The sequence below is a fragment of the Achroia grisella genome, unplaced genomic scaffold (assembly GCF_030625045.1).
Source record: "Achroia grisella isolate CSIRO2021 unplaced genomic scaffold, CSIRO_AGI_Agris_v1 utg241, whole genome shotgun sequence".
NCBI lineage: Eukaryota > Metazoa > Arthropoda > Insecta > Lepidoptera > Pyralidae > Achroia > Achroia grisella.
In genome coordinates this window covers 1,286,359-1,301,313 of record NW_026712734.1, presented here as the reverse complement: position 1 = coordinate 1,301,313, position 14,955 = coordinate 1,286,359, and the positions used below count along the sequence as shown (strand labels likewise).

Below are 14,955 nucleotides of genomic sequence, written 5' to 3'. Positions count from 1 at the left end.
GAAAAAAAAATTAACAATACTTCTTGTATATAAATGCAACCCTGTATTCATTTTCTGAAAAATATTTTGTCAAATATACGAATAGCATGCAGCGTTAAGTCTATATGTAGTGCAGTAGGGACGTTTTACTTAGTGCCATATAAGCAAAAAGGAATAATTTTTCAATTTAATTGATACCTATATAATGTATCCATTTATATTTAATATCAATTAAGCGAGAGAAATAAGTGATGTTAATACATGATGATGTTATAGTATGTAGTTTAGTTATAGATAACTATTGTACCGCTAATTAGATTTTGATAGATCTCACTACCTAAGTAGATGGGTAATGTCAAGAGGATTCGATAATACATCTAATGAATTGTAAATCACTCAGGTTAGCTGAAAGTTGTGTATATAACTACGCAATATAAACATGTTTCCGATCAATTGATATTACTCCTTTATATTTAATTAAAATTATAATAAACATATATTAAATTCCGGATATGTGATAGTTTTTATTACATATAACTAACTGGCTTGGTTAAGCGTACAGTCCATTTGATTGAAAATTGAAACCATTGCGTAGAAATAATATAATGTTAGTTTGCCATATTTGTTGTAATTTCTAAATTATTGTGATTCTGTGCCTGTATGTATGTCAATACTTAGCCAAACAAAGTAATGTCAATACTTAGCACATAAAAAGGAAAAACATCATGATGGGTATCTAAGATCCATCCTAATTAAAAAAATCGTTTTGTTTTATTTCAAGTATTTTCACAAGTATATTTTATATGTATATAATTTCAAAGATTAATAAATATATTTATTAGTAGCGATATTTTGTTTTGGTTTACAAAAACATAACTTTGTATTATCACCAAGTATCTTTTACGAGTAAATAAAAGCGGAAATATATGTCGTATTTCCATGGTTCAAACATCAAACGTGTTTATACGGGGTTGGGTGTTTGCGATGTTTTTTTGGGTATTCGCTGACGCGTGTGTGATACCGGCAATAAACATTCGTTACAGACCCGCCGAGACGTCAGCCAAAATATGAAGGAACGTTGAAACACTTTATTTCAACGAGAGGATGTATACCCATTAAGATCTAAAGGTTAGTCAATTTATAGAAAGGTAATTATTGTTTATAAGTATTCCTCACTTATAAGGAATAGAATGAGATTCGAATTATTTTTATTGGTGTTATGTACTATATACGTTACTGCTTAGGTTATTATTATGTAGTTAATATGCATGTATAACGCATAGCTATTACATGTGAATTCATTAGGGAAATAAATTATAGGTATTATTTATATACGAACTATATATTTAAAATTTCTATTCAAACAATTATTATTCAATTTTACCTTCTTGCTGTTGATATAAAATTAAAAAAACCAATATAATAGTACTGTAAAATTACATTAATTAGTACAAGATCATCACGGGTGGAATTCGCAAAGATATCGGTTATTATATCATCAAACATATACAGAACCTTTACCTATTGGATAAACCTATACAAAACATGTACTTAACTGGTACTGATTACGACTCTCCATTAGTGAAATTAATATAATGTTACAATTCAGATTGGTTGTCACAAACTCGGGTTCGACAAATAACATGCGGACTTTTTGTTCGACCTAGGTATAGGATTTGAACAAATGAAACCGAAATCAATCTACAGTCAAGCTCATTTTGTCTTTATATATTATATAGTCTACTGCCTTGTGGCTTTCGGTCCGCTTTTCATTTAGTTCTTGTATATTATCTTTTCATAGTACCTAATCATCTCCTTGTATGAGATGACTATAGTGAAATTGTTACACAAGTTACAATAAAAAAAGCTACTATTCAGTTTTTATCAAAAACTTTTCACAATTTTTTTTATTAAACCGATCGATTGATTATTTATGAGCGACATTGTCACGTGATCAATCGTGAAAGTTTCAAAAATAAAATTTATAATAGGTATAATGTCTCTTGTGGAAAGTTTTATAGTTTCGATGGTTACCGGATGATATGTATTTTTGATTAAATATGTAGATAAGAATATAAAACCGATCTTTCTACCATTGTAATAAGAATGAATAGTATGACAATACCCTTGTATAAAAAAAATAAATTTAATAATATGTTACGTTAACGTAACTTCTGACGTTTTCAGTAGGCACAATATGTATAATATAGGTGAATGTACATGCAGTGATATATATGAATTCTTACCTACAGACCTTTATGAAATGGTCATAAACTTTGGAGCAGAATGGGAAAACATTTCACAAAACTGCCGTGTTACTTATTAAGATTGTTTGTTTTGATGACAACGTAAAGAAGCCACATACGCGCCGAATTTCATCTGCTGGCATAAAATTTAACAGTTTACCAATTTTTCCGCGCGTCATAAAAACTTAGTAGAGAAACCAACAGGCCCTCTTAAGAAACAAGCCGTGTCGGTAAGGGGAATTTTCTTGTGTTTTTCGGCCGCGCTAACAAGGGGCCCCTACATGACCGGAATATTTTTGTCACCAATTTCCTTAGACGAACGGCTTAACACCCCGGAAAAAGTTACTTAGGCTTACCTGAGTTCCTTAGGCCCTGTCAAGATATCGTATACTTTATGTACCTCCCCTGTGATGTATATTTATTGGCGAAAAGCGTTGAAATGGCTTTTTATTTGTTACGAACTATTATTTGGTGTTCAAACCTATTTCATATAAAATATAAAAGAATGAATAATACTCTGATATTGTAATATTAAAATATCGTTGAGGAAACAGGATAAAATAAGAAAAATTCTATATGAAGAACGTATATGAAATTGTTTGTAAAAGTATTTATTGCTTTCAAATTAAATTTTGTTAATAACATCTTAATTGCTAACTTTAAAAAGTATTACGTTTTCAATTATACTGTATTTTTGAGATATCAATCAGGTATACCTGTTTTGTGGCATTTCTAAACCATTTTTATATCAGTTAGATATTAGAGGACAGGTGATTTTCATGTTCGTCTCATACTAAGTTTGTTCAGTGTTACGTAAATATTAAAATCTATATCTACATGATGCCGTTGAGCGACTGTAAACAGATACTTGAGATATTCTTCGATGGATCGTGGGCCGTGGCGGGTTGAGGCCTATATATCACTTAAAACGACAGAGCATAAATCTATGGGGGCTGTCTGCTGGTTATTTGTAGTCGCCACGTGAACCGCCAGTTTCGGGTGAATATTAACGATATCGGCAATTTTCCGCAAGCTTAGTCCCGTCGCAATTTTTCGCCAATTGAGCAATCGCATCGAATCGCGAGGGCGTGATGGTACCTACACTAACTGTATTAAGTGCTGTCTCGTAAAAAAACAGTTTACACGTGATTTTGTCACCTTATAGCTACGGATCTATTAAAATTATACACACAGTTCCAAATTTACATCACGCGTTTGACGTATCGAGACTGTGTATAGTATAAAAAAATTAAAGAAATGCAGTGGAATTATATAAGAGATATTGGAGTGCATTGGAGAGGTACGTATATTATGGCAATGTTTTTTAATCTATACAACTAATATTTTATTCATCTTATTTTACTACTTTTCCACACTAAAAAATTATCCTGTATTAATCCATATGAAAAAAAAAACACGCCAGGACAATTTCTAATTGGCATGTTGTTTTTTAATTCATTTAGCATTTTAATCGAGATTAACCAACATTATGGGACAACCAAAATATTTTTTCAACATGCTTTAGTAAATACTGTTTTGTAATAAATGAATATCCTGATGTTATACAATATTATTGTAGCAAATGTAGAAGAGTCTTTAATGTATTATATGCTGTAAGTAAAATGTATTGAATACGGCATTATTAGAGTATTAGGGGTTGGACACAATGTTACGCTTTGTTGTCATGGCAATAATGGTTTCGAAAAATCCTCGTAGATTACCGTTAACAGTAAATACGACAATAGAGTAGAACCCTCTTTGCTGAACACACAGTAGAGAAATTGTGTTCAAAATCCTGAAGGAAATTTCAATTTAAAATTAATGTTATGTTGTGAATAGAAATATTCTTTTTACTTTTCAAACAGCTCGTAAACTATTATGTTGCTAACGTTTAATTACCACCTTCTGATGCTAAGTGGTAACCGTCGCTTATATAGATGAATAGTTATCAAGTGACATCCGCGAAACCACTCAAGAGTTGACATTCCAGAGACATAAAATGTCATGCCTTTTATTATATAATTTCATTGCCTTATCTGACCTTACAACCGAAACACACCTTATAAAGTTAGTGAGGCATTCACACAGGTAAAAATTTATAAAGTCTACCTCGGTAGGTAAATTGTATGAATACGATATTGGTGTATGTTAACACCAATACTAAAATCACTAGCTTTTAGTTTTACACCCTTTAAAATAATTAATGCAGTATATTATTCAGTTATAAATATTAATTCTAATATAGATTGACTAGTGATTTATGGCTAGTTTCTTATTATATAATAGATCCTAAAAAATTTAGATCTATATCTAAATTAAGATTGAAACAGGAAGTGGAAAGTTGCGTAAATTCTACTTTCACGTAGAGGCATTAGAACGCAAAAAAGGTACCGAACCTAAAGAAATATATATTTAAAATTGTTTTAAAATTTTTGTATTTACCGTTAATACAAATAGATTTGGCTCGTACACATATTTGTACAATTTGTCATTAATGAGTTGTTACAGCGATTGATAAAAAGATAATAGATGTCCATTTATAACTATTTTATACAAATGAACGCTACGTAAAAGTGTCGTCAAAGACTTAAGGAAATTACAGGTACATAGACATAATACCTTATTCATCCATTCATCCAGAAAGGCAACGCATGACATGTATCATGGATTTTGCGTTACGACGTGATGACTGTGCTGCTGGTTATGTATATAGAGGAAGATTACTTACCATAAAGAACATGGGCTGTTTGTCTTTATATTTACAAAAAAAAAAACGCTTGTTAATAACGATGCTACTAGCAGATGCGATTCAAAGATCAGAGCTTACAGCGTTACTTTTTATAAAAAGTAGAGATGTCAACCACACGCATTCTGTCTAGACATTACAAACATTATTTTTAAATTGCAACTATCGCTACGTAGTTTTTATATTTCGCTGCCAAGCTCCAGAAATAATATATTCATGCATCTGCTTTACGTAACAATCGACTTGCCCACGCTTGGCCGAACACAGGTACTTATCCGAATCAGTATTGGTGCCAACGAACATCGAAGAGTCAATGAGAAGTTTAAAATACCGAAATAGTAATTATAATGAGTCATTCTATAGTATAATTATTTATGTAAACTTTAATCTCATTTACATTTTACGTTCGTGTTTTGTCCATCTAGTGATGATAGTTATTATTTTTAGTGGTTAAGTACAAAGTAAAATATATATTATATATATAATACATATAAATCTTCATTGATGGCCTCGGTGATCTAACGGTTTAGTACGCCGGTTTACTTCCGATGGTTGCAGGTTCTATTACTCGCACGATGCAAACATTTGTATTCATGACTATGATTGTTTGTATTCTATGTATATTATGTATGTATTTACGAAAAAATCTAAGTATTTATATCAGTTGTCTAGTTCCCATAACAAAAGCTCTGCTTACTATGGGTCTAAAGGACTGGCTGGATGATGATTATAACGTATTTAATGAATTAAGTTCAAGTATAATTATATAAAAGACATACGTAAAAAATGTATGTCAATTATACTAATTTATTGTACATAAAACCTTAAAGAAAAGAGATAATTCCTTCTGATAAGGCCGACAACACACTTGTAATTCCCCGGGTGTTGCGGGTGCTTATGGGCGGTGGAAATCAGGTGTATAGAAATTCACCAGGTCACATAGTTGTTATTAAAATGAAATACTTCATGATTAATTTATTTATGAAGAATAAAGTAACTGTTAAGTATTTTGTACAGAAATCCCTCATAGTACATTTATTGCTCGACACGTAATACTCGATAATCAATGATCCTGAAATTCCTGAATAATTGAAACGATGTAACGTCACTCAAAGAGTCTCTGTAGGTCCATAGGTCCGTACATTATGAGAAATTTCCCTGGAGTGAATGGAAATCTCATTATGAGCAAGTCCACATGTGCGCTTGACAGGTGAATGATTTCGTACATTCGTTTATATACGTAAGATGTTAAGGAACTAAATTATTTCAATTAGTTATGTGATTGAGAAATGATATTCCATTAGCTTGGACGTACCTATATTCAAAGCGTAAGTGTATATTGGCACGGAACATTTCTTTGAAAAGTGTAATTCTGACGCTAAAAAATATTTTGAAAGTAATTTATGTATTATGAATTTATATGATAACTAACTTAAATTTCTGTCTATACCTACCTACTAATACTAATGTTACCGAAATGTAGTTACAAACAAACTTAACAATTATATAGAAATAGCGGATTTTCAATCGAATAATTAAACTTAATAAATTTTTCAGGTTAGGAAATTAACTTGTATTTATGTTTAGCTAAGAAATAAAATTTATTAGTAGTTGAAATTGGTTTAATAAATATTTGACATACAATACAATACAATATATATGACATAAAATAAAAAAAAATATTTTAGCTTAATATTAACAGTATTAAGTATAATGTTATGTTATGTCTAGTAAATTCGATTTATGTAGTGCTAAAGTCAGACAAGAATATGAATATTCAACTGCAGTATGCAGTCGCACATTATATTCACGATAACAAGGTTCGTCAGCAAAATGGAACGGCAGTCGCCTGCTACCACGTAGGCACTGCGGGAGCAGATTGTGCCCCGCTATTTTCTTTTGTTCTGTTACTTGGCACATATCTACTTTGCGATTTTATTCCCTTAGCCTAACAAAGTTAAATAAGCCCTTTATAACATCTATATAAAAAGAAAACCCCTAAGAAACTTATAAACTTTAAAAGAACTCGCAGCGTTCGTAAGCCTAAAAGTAAAAACTTAGGCAGCTTTTAGATATCTCTGCTGATTTCCACTTTGCAACTGAACTCGCATGTTGCTACTTACGAGGTCTTCAACTCCCAAATCCGGATCCAACAAGTTCAATCCGAGCTAAACAAGTTCCAACTGAAATAAGCAGCCATCGCACATTTGTTTCCTCACGCCTGAGGGACGCGAGAAAAGAAAGAAAAGTGGCGGACTATCCGAATAGCTGCATATGCAAGGGAAGAACTGGGCGGGACGGCCGCGCAAATCTCTCCGGTTCAAAATGAAGTTACGGATTCGTTCAGAAATTGTGTTTTATATTTTTCCTCGACATATGACGCATGAAAAACTTCCAGATAGTTCCTTTTTATTAAATGCGGATAGCGGGACGTTCCGCTAAAATAGAGAATACTATTCTTTTTGATTTTATTTGTAGCTAATGTATTTATAACTTATAATCATTAAAATATTATTTTACATTATCAATATGAAAAGAGTTCTACAACTAGAAGTAGGCACTGATATAAAAAATAGAATCATAATTTTATATTATTTGAAATTCAGGCACTATTGATGATCGAAGTTATAATATAAATAATTTACATGAATAGTCCGTCTGAATAATAATACGATGTTTTAGTAATATGTAATATACATATTTATCAGATAGCTTATGGGATTACAACTAAGAAAAAGAAAGTAAAAGTGCAGGTGTGGACGTATGACGGACATTTTTTAAATTCGCTCCAGGCGAACTATTCGTCAAAGGCCTTGATTGGAATTAAGGTGGGCGTCAACAAAAACGAAAGTTAACAAAACATATTCCAACATAATATTATTATCTATTGTATTCACATTATCAAGGTATATGCAACACCTGCTATGCAAACTGCATGTAGGTAGGGAGGTAAGTATCAAATTACCAGTGACACAATTGTGACATTGATAGAGTTTTAGTTTTGTAATTGTAATCATTACGTAATACTTTTCGTCACGAATTCGGATACCTAATCGATAACTTCAAGTATTATCTACTAAATTATGTTAAGAAATATCGTAATTTAATTCGTAACTTCGTCAATTGAAAAATAATACCTGACCTGTATTCTTGCCTTTTTAATAAAAGCTAACATTCTGAGTGAACTTTGAGTTCTAATAATAAAATTAAATAATGTTAATGAAATTTTTAAGATGGTATTAAAGGTCACAATATAATCGTATAAAGTCGTTGACCCGAAACGGTTTCGAAATGTCCTCAGTGTAAAGATTCCCCAAAACGAGTATTTAGGCATCCAGCATAACAGTAAGCACACGGTTTAGACATCAACGCCTCAACGGGCCATAGAGATCGTACTAGCTCGTTTATTACGTATTTCTAAACATCGACATTCGTGAGATAGCCGAGTGGAGGCTATAGGCGACTTGAGTGGCACGCCTCGCTCCGGACGCACGCTTCTCAACTCTGATATTATCTTAAATAGGTACAGGTGTTTCGAAAAGTTACGTTAACTTGGAACGAAAAATAAAACTACAAGACAAATATTTTTATCAATTACCTAACACTTTCTGTTTCTTATATACAAACAGCTAATAATGTTTTCTTTTGTTTCAGATGTCTTCGAAAGTGAGTTTGTTTGCTTGAATGGTTTGACTGAACAAAAGTAAAAAAAGTAACGGACGAACTGTGTATTGAAATGTGAATTTTGTGTCCAAAGTGATAAAATCTATGTTGGTTCGTGTGTAAATATTGTTTATTTCCCCGATGAAGTTTCACGTGTAACTCGACGCTTCTCGCAATTGGTTTTCTGAAAATCTCTCGCCATGGAGACGGAGGAGCTTACGAAACTTGTAGATGGAATATACAAGGTAAGAATTTATTCTTTTTCTGTGAAAGATAACTTTGCCTTTCCATCAAAACTTGTAATTTTATCTCTCAATGATTTCAAATGATCAATCAAAGTGCCAGTGTCAAATGTGAAAGTTTTTTTGGGTCTTTAATATTCACAAACTTATGGAAGATAAACCACACTATTGTCTAACTCCGATTTAGCCTTTAACTTTTCTTTTCTTAATTGATTCATTATATTTTCTATAAAAATATATAGATGTAAATTAAGTGTATGTCATTAATACAGATACGTTTATAGCTACTAAGAAAAAATATTGTGACATTGATGTTTGGTAATCGGCTCTAATTCGACGAATTAGCCCAGGGCTATTTTAGAATTACTTTTGCTATAATTTCGGTGTACATTAGAATTGGATTTCTTTATTTGACAAAATGATATGTTGGCTTTATATTTACCTTATTATTTATAGTTATATTTTGCGTCATTCACATTAAAGCCTGTCGCATATTATTATCTTAGGATCTTATTATATTAGATGACCACTACCCATATGCTTATCTTAATTCTAATTTAATGCAAAGCATTTAGGTACGAATATAATAAGATAAAGTAAATTTATAATAAATATATAAATTAATTCAAACCATTTACTGAATTAGTGTATTATGAAAAAAATAATTAATTTTATTTGAACTATTTAAATCTAATTTTGATACATAAAAATACGTATAACTTAAATTATAAATTTTGTTAATTATTTACTGAAAAATATAGAAGCTACTTATTTTCAATTAATAAAAGACATAAAAAATAATAAAATTAAAATTATGAAAATCCAATTAATTCTATGGGACGAATATCTACACCTGCCTTTTAAATGTGAAGGTCACACGGTCAGCCCAAGTTTAAATGTGGATTATAACATTCCGACATTACAAACTTGAAACTCGGTTTCTCTATCACGATTATTGTATAAATATGGATATTTATCGCATTCCTTCATAAGGGATATCAAGACTTTCCTTTTGTTGACTTTTTTAAGGTCATTGTATAACCGGTTTTGGTGAAACGCTCCGCCTCGTTATATAATTTATAGTGGACTTTATTAAAATTCGGTGGGACATGAATTTCTATTGGGTACTAATGGTATTCTTCAATGGCGCGATTCTGTCTCGAGTTCCGGGTTCAATTCGCGTCGAGAATTAAACTTCATGTATAATTTATTAGACGTTTTGAGAAAAGAATTGTTAGGTTCGTCACAAAGCATTTAAATTTTAACGCGTTAGAAGACCGTGAAAAGTGGGTCCGAATGGCGGCCGTCCTTCACGGATTACGTTGTAATTTCTATTGATTTTTTATAGACTGTATAGTATTTCCATGTATACAAGACATATAAAAACTATCTACGATTCTTATATGCTTATTTATATTGTTTTTTTTGAGCCTCTTGTAAGTTAAATAGCCACAAATGCAAATATTCATAGAACTGATCTGAACAGAACAGAAAAAAGAGCCAATAGGTTCCGAACCCAACAGTTAGTTATTTTAATTACAATTAGGCTATGTTAAGAATAATGTACCTAATATTTACAAGCATAAGGTTAAGGTTTTTCATATGAATAAAAGATTCTTGATTTAGAATTAAAGAAAATTAAACGCTACTTGTTTTAAATAACTAAATTATTATCTCTATTTTTGAATGTGTTGTGATTTGTAAAAAATCCATGTAATTAACATCTACATTATTTATACTACACTTTTTATTAACATCAATATCCTCAATGTTGTGAGAAGAATGTGGCCTAATAAATTAGAATTTTATGTTGTTTTTCATATGTGTATACGCGCTACTTAATTAAATATAATTTAAATATAGCATTAAGATAGCATGAACTCTAAAACTAGATTGGAAATAATAAAATTTGAATATTTAATAACAGTTTTGTATAAACAAATATGAAGGTTGCAATATGACTGGCATATTATGTAATAGGATTAATGAGTTGTCGATGTGATTCCTTTCATTGTAATCACAATGTGTGCATTGTTGTTTCGTTCTCTTTGGTAACATAACCTAAGTAAGATAATTAAAACAAGAACTTCTGAACTTAAGTACATTTCAAACTATTAGGTACTTCTCAAAAGTGGCAACGTACATATACTCGCGACGCAGTATATTTTATGATGCCAGTGATGTTGTTTATCTTCGTAGGCGACAGATACCACTTTCCATCCGGTAGGCCGTCAGGTGTTTCATTTCTAGCAGAAACATACTATACAAAATACGATTACGTAAGAAATGATAATTATTTAACTTTCACAGGCCGTTAACACAGAATAGATGCAGTCTACGTACTGTTAAAGCAAATTAAATACTTCTAGAGAGGTTTTAAAATTACTTATTATCTATGTAAAAAGTAATTTCGTTTTGGTACACTTAAAAGTATTACGCCTAAAACTAAAATAGGTGCTGAACAATAGTTTTGTTCACAATGTATATAAAAAAATTAAAAATAAAAGGTATAGTCGTATGACCAATATTTATAATACAATGATCAACAACCTGCAATGACAATAGTCCAAGTACTGCTCAAAGGACCAAAGACGAAGAAAGACTTCGCACATGTAAAGCAGCAAAGATTGACTCTAGAAGATCTGTATACCAAAACAAACAACACTGATTGGCAAACTGATTTGTCGATAAGGAATAGATCCATGCCATGCATAAGAAGGTCAAATACGTATGTCGTCGAATGTTACTGTTTAGATCAATTTCATGCGCGGAATAGCGATTGATTCACTATCTACGTACTCAGGACAGCAACGTCCGGTCTGCGTGATGCAGATATACATATTTTATCGATAGATTCCTTCGCCACATATCAAGTACCTCTAGTTAGACGGTGCAACGACCGCAAAAGTGGTTCAGAAATTTGATGGACGCCCAAGGCTCAAGACCGTCTCTTGAAGTAGTTTATAGGGGTACATTTAGCAGTGGACGCTAAATGACTACTAAAACAACGATAATGAATATGCATAAAAATGAACCCGAGGCTGTCTCGAATAGCTTACTGTATTATATGCTTAAGATAGTCTCATACTTTAAACGAGATTATAAATGTAAATGAGCGCACCAGAATTAGTTAATTAATTAACATATTTTTATCATAATCTTGTAATCTTTAATAGTGTTATTTTATAGTAGGTATCTCCCTACTATCTCATTGAAGTTAGTGAAAGTTATTTATGATCGAATCTACGCCTATACAAAGTTGGTTTGACTTGTTATAGGAAATGATTATTACATTATATGTATATTTATATAATATAATAAAATATTTAATTTTTTTAGTAATTAATATAATGGACACATGTTGCCATGCAGGACTACAGCTACGCAATAATCTGTAGGTCGGTTTATGTTTATTAATAGAAGAATTTCACTTAATATTCCCCGTATAATTATTTTAGTAAGATGTAATAACATTACAAATTACAATCCACCAATACAGTCCAAAACCTGACTATTTAGGAGAGAGTTACTATTACAAATATTTACATAGAAAACAGTCATCATTATCATCATCATCGCAGCTCGGAAGACGTCCACTGCTGGACATAGGCCTCCCCTACAGAAAACAGTATTTACAATTAATTTAAAAATAATTATGTTTTAATTGATCATTATGGATATTATTATATATAAATTTAACCCTCTTGGTTAGGTAGTATATTATTATTACTTAAAAAAACACTTATTTACAACAAGTGTCTATTACAATAAGAAATTCATTAAGTTTTGAGTGTAAATCACTATAAAATATTGTTAATTTAAGCGGAATACAGATAACGCGCTCTACTTGGAAGACTAAATAATATAGATAATTTATACTTTAATCAACTTTAATTCGGTTATAATTAAATTTAATCTCAAGTAGTGTTTATAGTTTAATTTTAACTTATTTTAGGCATCTATTTGTTGGCACAAAAGTGGTTTTAGAAAAGATGTAAAGTGAAATCCAAAGTAAAAAAATTATCCATGAGATATATATTAAGTTTTATTTTACAAGAAATGGCAGTATTCTTACATACCAGCTATTTTCGTAAATTTTAATTACGAAAATTTTAAACTTTCAGACGAAGTCATTAAACGGCCTCATTATATATTAAGCATGACAAGTTCCTTCCTTTATAAATGTAATATGAAAAGGATTATCATTTATTAGTATATTTACTTCTTAATTAATCTGCTTTTAGTTTAACATTTAAACATTATATATATATATGTGTATTTAAACGTTATATAAATTTATTAACTGTAATTTTTAACTATTTTATTTTGCACTCAGACATCTTTTTATATTAACTAATTGTACTAATTAGATTTAGGAGTATAGTTAGTGGTACCTACTGAATACCAACCAATAAAAAATGTTTTAAGTAAAAAGTAAAAAGAAGCTTATTTTATTACATCGTATATTTTTATTTAATTTAGAATTAGATTAATCCTCCAATATTCTTGTTCTACCTTCATCAATCATGTTTTCTCCAGATGAGCTATTTATAAACCGCATAAAAAGTGTATAATCCCTATGGGTTATCATCTCTTTGAATATATATATAAAATTATATTCATACTTTTCTCTCTTCATACTCGACCTATTGGTGGTAACGTAATGTTATATAGCATATAGCTATTCTCGATAAAGGGGCTATTCAATACTAAAAGATTATCAAAATCGTTTCAGTATATCCGTTGTCTACCCCCTACAATATCACAAACTTTATCTCTTTATAGTATTTGTTTAAATTTAATATTAGCATATAAAATATATTTGTTTTATTCGTTTTATAAAAAGGCTTCTAAGTCTTTCAGTCGTTAAACAACTTTGCTGTATTTCGCTTGAAGGACGAAAGCAGTGAAATCACAAAATACGAGGTGTAACATCTTAGTAAACTCTACCGAGTCGTAATACATGTGCGGCATCTCGGATGTCACATGATAACGTGATGTATATAGTTGAAGCCTATTCATTATCAAGTCGGTCGTCAGCTTATTTGCTATTCTGATTTATACAGCAGCAACTACAAGTATACCAATTAATTAATTTAAAATGTTTTTATGGCAATAATTATTATACCAATAAACTATTTTAGCTTTGCGCGTTATATTAATATTAAGATTCAAAACGCATTCAACAGTACAAGGTTTTCAAATGACTACCGGTTAGCCATGACTTCGACTGCAAAATTCACATATAAAGGACATTCTATATATACCTTTTCTAGTAGTAATGCAAACAAAGATTTATTATCTAATAAACTTGAGGTACCAGTACCAACGTAGGTATATAAGTAAATATTTATGTCTTTTACGATACCCAAGCCAAAAACATTCTTAAGATTTTTTTTATGTTCTTTAATACAATTACATACTATTTTATTTCTTTTTATCATATATTTAGTGTCCCATTTTTTTTAAATATCTGGAATCTGAAATGGAAAACAAAATATATAACTATTCTGTTCTCATACAAATTTTAATAAGCTTATTAATACTGTTACACATTACTTAATCTGCAAGAACCATGAATTCAATTATCAATATTGGTTCACAAACTTTGAAGATAAAATGTAACAAGAAAAACAGTGTTCATTTTCTCCCACCAACCATAAATGTTTGATATATAATTTTGTTTTTTTTCTGTAATATTCATGAAAGTCGCTATCGACGTAAATTATCCAGTTCGCTGACTTCAGTGACAAGGGTAGGGGATATAATGGAAGATAACTACAAAAAACATGAATTAAATTATACAAAATATTACTAAACTAGACTAAAAATATCACGAGACAGTATACCTGTGTTTAGGTACTAATTCGTCTAACAATATATATAGCGGAGATAGACATACATAATATCATACAGATATTTTAATATAAATATAGAATATAACAAACATAATAATTGAAAATATAGTGGATATTAAATAATAATGCAATGATTAAGTTTTTATCACAACACGGACATGAAATATAGAGAAAATCAGAAAACATTTTAATTAAAAAAATATGATAACAAAGTACGTGAC

The 14,955-nt window shown here is 30.4% G+C and overlaps 1 protein-coding gene across 3 annotated transcripts in view; it reads left to right on the top strand.

The window, feature by feature from the left end:
- Positions 1-14,955, top strand: part of LOC131842478 (uncharacterized) — a 157,011-nt gene that overhangs the window by 107,355 nt on the left and 34,701 nt on the right. For 2 of the 3 annotated variants that reach the window (XM_059191014.1, XM_059191012.1), the window contains exon 3: positions 8,626-8,879. In XM_059191014.1, coding sequence (XP_059046997.1) covers positions 8,835-8,879 — 45 coding nt within the window. In that variant the 5' untranslated portion in view covers positions 8,626-8,834. Of the gene's footprint in view, positions 1-8,443; positions 8,495-8,625; positions 8,880-14,955 lie in introns of those variants that run through there. The other variant, XM_059191013.1, reaches the window with a different exon arrangement.